General features: G+C 56.1%; 1 protein-coding gene across 1 annotated transcript; it reads left to right on the top strand.

Annotated features, from left to right (window-relative positions):
* The first annotated feature begins 4091 nt into the window (after positions 1–4091).
* Positions 4092–5870, top strand: Lingo3 (leucine rich repeat and Ig domain containing 3). Its single transcript, XM_004632700.1, has one exon. It carries the CDS (start codon positions 4092–4094, stop codon positions 5868–5870), a length of 1779 nt encoding a protein of 592 aa, XP_004632757.1.
* The last annotated feature ends 3172 nt before the right edge of the window (positions 5871–9042 follow it).

Raw genomic sequence — 9042 nt, 5'->3', positions numbered from 1 at the left:
AGAAAATTTTAAAAAAAAATAAATAAAATAAAATAAAATAACACTATAGAAGGCTGGGGAGATGGCTCAGTAAAATAAGTGCTTGCCTGGCAAGTGCAAGGTCCTGAGTTCAATCCCCAGTACCACAAAAAAATAAACAAACAAAAAACACTATAGAAACCCTGAATGGGATTGGCCAGCTCCTCAGCAGATTAAAGCACCTGCTTAGGCAGACACAGGGACCAGGGTTTGAATCCGAGCGTGCCGTGCTGGCCCTACCCCCGGGGCATGCTGAGCTGGTGAATGAGACTGGGCGTGGTGGCACGCATCTGTAATCCCAGCACTTGGCAGGCTGCAAACAGGAGGATCACTATGAGTCTGCTCTGTGTAGTGAGACCCTGTAGACCCTGTACTAAATACATAAAAAAAAAGAAACCCTGAAGATGAGTTGCCCCAATCTCTGTGTGTGTGTGTGTGTGTGTGTGTGTGTGTCCATGTTTCCCTCTTTCAAGGACAGTAGCTGCCCTCCACCAGTGTGACCTTGCTCTTTCCCTCCCTACTTTTTGCTCTCTCCCTTCCTCTGTGGTACTGGGGACTGAACACAGGGCATTCAGACTGAGCTTCCTCACCAGTCATTTTTATTTTGAGACAGGATCTTGCTAAGAAACTATGTTGCCCAGGATGGCCCTGAACTCCCAGGGACCCTCCCATCTCAGCCCCCCACATGCTGGGATGGCAGGGGCGGGGGTTATGGCTTCATCTCAAACTATAACTTCAGGGTAGAAAGTCTGTTTTATCTGCTTCGCCACCAGTGGGACCAGGCAAGACGTGGGCTCCTTGCAAGTTCACTCTCACTTGGAGTCCTCAGGATTGTGAGGGAGGCAGTTCAGCAGGTCCCCAGAGCTGGGCCAAGGGACCCAAGGAGAGGCCTAGGGGCTTCAGCTGCTGAGTTGCCAAAAATAGCCTCCTGGCAGACGGAGGCCCCAAGAGGGGAAGCTGCAGAGCCATCTGGCTTTCTTCCCTGCCCCGGTGGCCCCGCCTCAACCCCTGGAACTGGGCTGTGGGGGGAGGTGCCATGAGGCTCCACGGACACGCAGGAGGTCGCTGCCTTGAGGACTTGGTGCCCCACCTGCGGGCGCACAGCCCACCCCAGGGCCTATGACCAGGCAGCTCCCAGCCTGGAATGCCCGGCCCCACCACCGTGGTCTGTGTGGGCCTCATGGGGCACTGTAACAGGGCACCCAGCACACACAGTTCTGGGGACCACAAGGCAAAGGCTAAGATGTGGCAGGGTTGCACCCCCTCTGGGGCTCCAGGGCTCCTCCCACCTCTCCAGGTCCCCGATGCTCCAGTCCCAGGCCATAGCCACGTCCCTACAGTCTCTGCTTGCTGTCTTCACCTTGCACTGTTTCCCCACCTGAGTTGCACTGTCCCAATTTCCTTCCTGTGAGGCCACCAGTCACTGGACCAAAGCCACCTCACCCACTGTGACCGTCCTGACCCGACCCCAGCTGCAGAATGCCCTTGCTAGCAAGGTTCCTGTGCCGGTGCCCAGTGCAAGGCTTGGACTTGTCCTTAGTGGGAGAGACACAACCAGCCCCTGGCCAGAAGCCCGCTCCCCCGTCAGTGCTGCTCGCTGCTCCTGCTGAACCCTCAGAGCCTGCGCTGGGCATCCTTTCCTTCGTCTGAAGTGCCTGCTGGGGTTGGGGACTGAACCCAAGGCCTTCTCACTGAGCTGCATGCCCAACCCTTTTTAGTTTTTATTTTGAGACTGCTTCTTACTAAGTTGCCCAGGCTGGCCTTAAACTTGGGGGGCTTCTGTCTCAGCCCCCCAGGGTACTGGGTTGACTGCACCACCGCACTTACCTCTTGTGCTTGTCTATTGAATGCAGCAGTGTGGGGTCCCGCTGTGCACTGGCCTGACACACTCAAGCTCCTGGGTTCATCCTAGCACACACAGGTACGCACACATGCATGCACGTGCGCGCGCACAAGCACAGGCACACATGCACACCCAAGAAAGGAAAGCAAAAGGAAAAAAGAAGAAAAGGGAAAGGGAAGGAGAGAGAAGTGGCGAGGAGGGGAGGGGAGGGGAAAAGAAGGAAGGGGAGGCAAGGAGAAGAAAAAGAAAAGAGTACAGAAGTGTTTATCCAACTAGGTTGTGTCCTCAGCACAGTTCTCAGCCCCCAGTAGAGGGCGCCAGTGGGGCCCACAGAGGCTTATGGAGCTGAAGGTCCAGTTTAAGGGTGCAGATGTGTGACAGGGAGTTAAAACGCTGTTGTTTTCAGTGGTAGTCAGAACAGTTTAGACAAACAGGGTAACAGATTGCAAACAGGGCAACAGGGTGGGGAGGATAGGGAGAACTTTGAGCTGTGATGCCTTGGGGGACAAGAAGCCGTCAGGGCCATCTATGTTCCCAGCCTACTGGTGCGAGTCCAGGACAGCAAGACCCTGGCTGACTCATTCATCAGTACACACAAGCCAGGGCTGGGGAGATAGATTCTGGGTAGAATAAGTGCTTGCCTGGCTAGCACAGGGTCCTGAGTTCAATCCCCAGTACCGCAAAAAAAAAAAAAAAAAAAAAAGTACACTCAAGCCAGAAAAAATGAGCACTCAATAAATGTTTTTATTTTATTTTTGATTTTTGATTTTTGGTTATTTGAGTCTTACTTCACAGGTCAGGCTGCCTGGACTCAGTGATCCTCCTGCCTCAGCCTCCTAAGTGCTAGGATTACAGGAGTGTACACCACACCTGGCTTTTCCTTTCTTTTATTTATTTGCAGCACTGGAGATGGAACCAAGGGCCTCACGCATGCACGCTAGGCAAGTGCTCACTACTGAGCTGCACTGCAGCCTTTTTTGTGTTTTACTTTGATGTAGGATCTCACTAAGTTGCCCACGCTGGCTCCAAACCTGAGATTGTCTTGTCTTGGCCTCCCAAGTAGCTGGGATACCAGGTACCCAACATAAATATCTTCAGGGACAGGGAGCTAGCTAAGCACCTGCCTGGCAAGCACAGGGACTGCCCCACCCTGGACCCACTGAGCTGGCTACCCAAACCAGGCATAGTGGCGACTCCTGTAATCCCAGCGCTGGGGAGGATCTTTTTCAACAAAATATGTATGTTCCATTTGTATGGCTCCTCTCCAGTTCAATGAACCCTCTCTTTGATGACATTTTATGGGGTAAAAATCCACATCACAGGGCTGACTTTTGGTTCAATCCTGTAATCCCTATCCTGAGGAGGCTGAGGCAGGATTGAAAATTCGAGGCCTAGTGAGCCAGGGACAGGTTTAAGTGCCTTCCTGACAAGTGGGTACCACCAAAAAAAAGAAAGAAAAGAAAAGAAAGCTATAGGCCAACCTAGGTAACTTAGGGGCTTAGTGAGGTCCTGTCTCAAAATAAAATAAAAAATAAAAACAAAGGGTTGAGGATCTAGCTCAGTCCAAAGGCCGTGGTTCAATCTCCAGTACTGAGGAGGCCAATAAGTAAATAAAAATTTTAAAAATCATAAATCATAAACTTACCCTTTCAAGTATACAGTGCAGTTGGGTAGTGTTAAGTTATACAATTCTCTATCTCCAGACCATACCATCAGCCCCAAAGCATTCCAGCCCCTGTGAGCAGTCACCCATCCTTTCCCCAGGTCCACTTCCGGTCTCTGGAGTCACATGTCCTGGGCATTTCCGGTCCATGCAGCCCACACTGTGTCTGGTATGTCTCACTGAGCATGCCCAAGGTCAGCCCCCTCCTGCGACAAGTGTCACAGCCATGCTCCCTTTTTTGGCTGAGTAATATGCCAGCATGGGGATGGACCGTGCCAAGTGCAGCCCTCCCTCCCTCCCTCCCTCCCTCCCTCCCTCCCTCCGTGGACACCTGGGCTGGTCCCACGTCCTGGCCATTGGCCATGCAGCCTGCAGGTTTCTTCGGTTTGGTTCTCTTGCCTGAAGACTCCCAGTTATGGGGTTGAAGGTCCCACACCGGGTACCTGCTCCAGAACCTCCCCGGCCGGGCTGGGCTAGGGCGAGAGGCTCTGGAGGGAGGTGCTGACACTGCTTGGTCCCCAGGTGCGCGTGAGGATGCTGGTGCGGCCCTAGGCCAGGCTCCGCACGATGACCTGCTGGCTGCGCGTGCTCAGTCTGCAACTCCTGCTGCTGCCCGCAGCGCCGCCCCCGGCCCGCGGCTGCCCGGCCCGCTGCGAGTGCACTGTTCCCACGCGCGCGGTGGCCTGTGCGCGCCGCCGCCTGACCGCAGTGCCTGACGGCATCCCCGCTGAGACGCGGGTGCTGGAGCTGAGCCGCAACCGCATCCGCTGCCTGAACCCGGGAGACCTGGCCTCGCTGCCGGCGCTGGAGGAGCTGGACCTCAGCCTCAACGTCATTGCACACGTGGAGCCGGGCGCCTTCGCCAACCTGCCACGCCTGCGGGTCCTGCGTCTCCGTGGCAACCAGCTCAAGCTCATCCCTCCAGGGGTCTTCACGCGCCTGGACAACCTCACCCTGCTGGACCTGAGTGAGAACAAGCTGGTCATCCTCTTGGACTACACGTTCCAAGACCTGCACAGCCTGCGCACACTCGAGGTGGGGGATAACGACCTGGTGTTCATCTCGCGCAGGGCCTTCGCAGGGCTGCTGGCTCTGGAGGAGCTGACTCTGGAGCGCTGCAACCTCACGGCACTGTCCGGGGAGTCCCTGGGCCACCTGCGTGGCCTGGGGGCCCTGCGGCTGCGACATCTGGCCATTGCCACTCTAGAAGACCAGAATTTCTGCAAACTACCAGGGCTGCTGCACCTTGAGATCGACTACTGGCCACTGCTGGAGGAGGTGGCCGCAGGCAGCCTGCAGGGCCTCAACCTGACCTCGCTCTCGGTCACCCACACCAACATCACGGCTGTCCCCGCCGCCGCACTCCGCCACCAGGCGCACCTGACCTGCCTCAATCTATCACACAACCCCATCAGCACGGTGCCCAGAGGGTCCTTCAGAGACCTGGTGCGCCTGCGTGAGCTTCACCTGGCGGGGGCTCTGCTGGCCGTTGTAGAGCCCCAGGCCTTCCTGGGCCTGCGACAGATCCGCCTACTCAACCTCTCCAATAACCTCCTCTCCACACTGGAGGAGAGCACGTTCCACTCTGTCAACACGCTGGAAACTTTGCGCGTGGACGGGAACCCGCTGGCCTGCGATTGCCGCCTACTGTGGATTGTCCAGCGTCGCAAAACCCTCAATTTTGACGGGCGGCTGCCGGCCTGTGCCACCCCAGCTGAGGTGCGCGGCGACGCCTTGCGCAATCTGCCCGACTCGGTGCTCTTTGAATACTTCGTGTGTCACAAACCCAAGATCCGTGAGCGCCGGCTGCAGCACATCACAGCCACCGCGGGCGACGACGTGCGCTTCCTGTGCCGCGCAGAGGGCGAGCCGGCACCCAGTGTGGCCTGGGTGACGCCACAGCACAGGTCGGTGACAGCCACCAGCGCCGGCCGTGCACACGTGCTGCCCGGGGGCACGCTGGAGATCCTGGACACGCGGCCGCAGGACAGTGGCACCTACACGTGCGTGGCCAGCAACGCCGGTGGCAACGACACCTATTTTGCCACGCTGACGGTGCGTCCCGATCCTGCCGCCAACCGGACCCTGGGGGACGCGCGCAACGAGACGCAGGCGGCCGTGCGCTTCCCGCTGGACCTCACTACGGTCCTGGTGTCCACGGCCATGGGCTGCATCACCTTTCTCGGTGTCGTGCTCTTCTGTTTCCTGTTGCTCTTCGTGTGGAGCCGCGGCCGCGGTCAGCACAAGAACCACTTCTCCGTGGAGTACTCGTTCCGCAAGGTGGACGGGCCCGCCGCTGCCGCGGGCCAGGGGGGCGCGCGCAAGTTCAACATGAAGATGATCTGAGAGGGGCGGGTCTCCGTGACCCCGCCCCGCTGGTTTCCACCTATGCATTCTCCGCAGGGGGCGGCCACAAGCCAGCTGACTGGCTGGAATCCCCCTTTTTTCTAGGCACTCAGCCGCAGGCCTGTTTTTCTGCCGAGCGCATCTTTTGCAGTTTCTCAAGACTTTTCTTTTCTTTTCTTTTTTTTCTCAAGACTTTTCTAAAGGTTTCCACTTGTCTTCTGTCCTCCACCCGCTGTGGTCCCCGGGCCGGGATGGGGCTGACGGGGAGGGCTGGGCTCCTTTCTACAAACCTGCATGCTGTGGGGCTCAGAGCTCACACCAGGAGGTGACAGCGCCCCAGCCCACTCCACCCCACGGCCGGCCGTTCCATCTAAGGGGGACGGTGGCACCTGGGAGGTGTGGAGGGCACCCCAGCCCCAGGGGAGGGCTCCCATGAGGTCAGTTCTGCTCATACTGGAACCCTGTGGCTCACACCCAGAGGACACTACATCCACAGGGGGCCCAGACATTGCTGAGTGGGGCACACACCACACACATGGTGGAGCTAGGCACAGGACACACAGCCCACACCTAGGACACTCCACTCATATCCAAGTACACACCCAGGACACACTCAGCCCACACAGTGCACACATGGTTCACCACAGTGCACACTAGTGGCCCTTGCCATGGTCCCCATGGCCTGTCCCCTTCTTTCCTTCCTCCCTCCAGGACCCATGAGCCGGTAGGGTGCCCCCTAGGAGAAGCCATGTTCCTAGAGCTCCAGCCCCCCAGCCACCCACTGCCCAGCCTCAGGATCCCTCTGAGCTTCCAGCCTGCAGATCCAACCAGCCAAGTTCACAGTGACCCCAAGCTGTACACTTAGGATCGAACCACAGCAACCTGAGCCTGACTGCTTTGTTGAAGCAGCCACTTAAAGAACTGAGCTAAGGGGCAGGCCCCCAAGCTGCATGCTTAGGGATGGGGCAAGAGCAGACAGCTGGGGGGGTGGCATACTGAGTCCCTGACATGTGTCCTAGCAACAGAGGATTTTCGTCTCTGTGATTTGGAAGCAGATCTAGGACCAGAGTTCAAGTCCCAGGCCACCTGCAGCTCTGGGGACAAATGATCCCTCAGGACCGCTGCAGGCAGAGAGCTGCCTTCGTGGAGCATGGCAAACAGGAGCTGCGCTTGTGCAGAACATTCTGACAGGAGACTGACAGGCACTGTCCCTGGGCCAGGCCTTGCTCGCTCGGCTCCTGCCCCTCCCTGTACCTCAGCAAGATGACAGTTAGGACGCTGTTGTGGGAAGAGGCGCAGGAAAACTCGAGTGGCCCAAATTCAGGCAGAAAGGATCTTGGCCACTGACCCTGGCCACCAGGATGGAAGATCTTTAAGCCGGCCCTGGCTTCCACCTCCCCACTGTGTTGTGTGGTCTCTGCTGGGGACTGCAGGCGCCCCGGATCAGCAATCCTCTCCCCTGATGTGGCTTAGGTCCGGGCCTGCAGATGGGCTGCAGGGCTTGGCTTGCATCCTGAATCTCTCAAGACTGTAGCCAAATCAAAAGCTGGCTTCAGACAAAGGACTCAGCAGGATCCCAGCTGGGCCCTGGTCTGGGTCTGTGGGGACCCCTGACCCTGCTGGCAGTGTGTGGAGCCCTGCAGAATTTGGGCAAGGGGTGCAGAGCTGTGGCCCCAGACTCCACCCAAGAAGCCCAGCCAGGCAGAACAGACTGTGGTCCCTCAGTGGCCTCCAGGCCCTGTTGCTATGACAACATCAAGGGCCTGTGGACCCTGTTGCTATGACAACTTCGAGGGCCTCCAAACAACATCCAAGTGCCTTTAGCATCACTCAAAGACTGGGGGAAGGGTATGTTCCTGGCAACATTAGGGGTGAGAGCATCAGTACTGGGGTTCCCCAGCCCCTTTCCCCCAGTCCCAACCCAAACCAAGACCTCCTCTACCCAACGCCCTTTTCACATCCTACTGCATTGAGTCCAATAAAACTGAAACTGATTTAATAACAAACTTAAAATTGTTTCTATTATTCCTGTGGGAGGAGTAAGGGGTGGGAAGGGGTCCTTGGGAGGGAAATACCTGGCTCCACTCTACTGATGAGCCAAGAGACAGGAGGAGGACAGAGGAGCAGGCCTATAATCCCCCCACCAGGAGGCTGAGGCAGGAGAATCACTGATTTTTTTTTAAATTTATTTATTTATGGGGGGGCAGTTCAGTCCACCAAGGGGCGGGGCTGGCTGGCATGTGGTGCTGGGGGATTGAACAGCGGTCCCTGTGCTTTGCTAAGCTTGTTCTAAATAGGTGCTTTAGACCACTGAGCCATCTCACCAGCCCGAGAATCACTGATTTTAAGACCACCCTGCACTATATATTGAGATTTTGTCTCAAAAAAAAAAAAAACAGACTGGGGAGATAGCTCAGTAGAATAAGTGCTTGCCTGGCAAGTGCAGGGTCCTGAGTTCAATCTCTGGTACCGAAAAAAAAAAAAAAAAAAAAAAAGAACACAGCAACAACAATAACAACAGGACAGAAAGAATCAGCCCCCAAGTCCCCAGTTGGGGAGAAATTCCTCCAGCAAACTTAAGTGGGGAAAAAAAGTTGAATCCTCAAGATATCTCTGCAGATCCTGACCTCCTCCCTCCAACATGGGGAAGTCACCCCTCCTGGGGGGACGGGACTTCTGGGAAGAGATAGAGAGCCCTGAGTCCTGAAGGATACTAATAAAGTGCTTTCTCACTGGGCATGGTGGGACAGGCCTGTCATCTCAGCACTCTGGGAAGCTGAGACAGGAGGATCAAAAGTTCCACCCCAGCCTGGAAAACTCAGCAAGCCCCTGTCTCAAAATACAAAATAAGGGGGCCAGGAAGATAGCTCAGCAGACTAAAGAGTCTGCTTAGGCAAATTTAGCTAAGCGCAGGGACCGCGGTTCAATCCCCCGCACCAAGTGCTGTGCCAGCCCTGACCCCAGCCGAGCCCGCCAGAGTCTGGGTGCACATCTGTAATCCCAGTGCTGGGGAAGCTGAAAACAGGAGGATCACTATGAGTCCAAGTAGTGAGACCCTGTACCAACCAAATACAAAGAAAGAAAGAAAGAAAGAAAGAAAGAAAGAAAGAGAGAGAGAGAGAGAGAGAGAGAGAGAGAGAGAGAGAGAGAAAGAAAGAAAGAAAGAAAGAAA

The sequence above is a fragment of the Octodon degus genome, unplaced genomic scaffold (genome assembly GCF_000260255.1).
Source record: "Octodon degus isolate 3935 unplaced genomic scaffold, OctDeg1.0 scaffold00050, whole genome shotgun sequence".
Taxonomy (NCBI): Eukaryota; Metazoa; Chordata; class Mammalia; order Rodentia; family Octodontidae; genus Octodon; species Octodon degus.
The sequence above is the reverse complement of the archived record's forward strand: the minus strand, read 5'-3'. Positions and strand labels throughout refer to the sequence as shown.

Coding starts and splice junctions, on each gene's coding strand:
- Lingo3 (XM_004632700.1), top strand. CDS start 4,092: ATGACCTGCTGGCTGCGCGTGCTCAGTCTGCAACTCCTGCTGCTGCCC.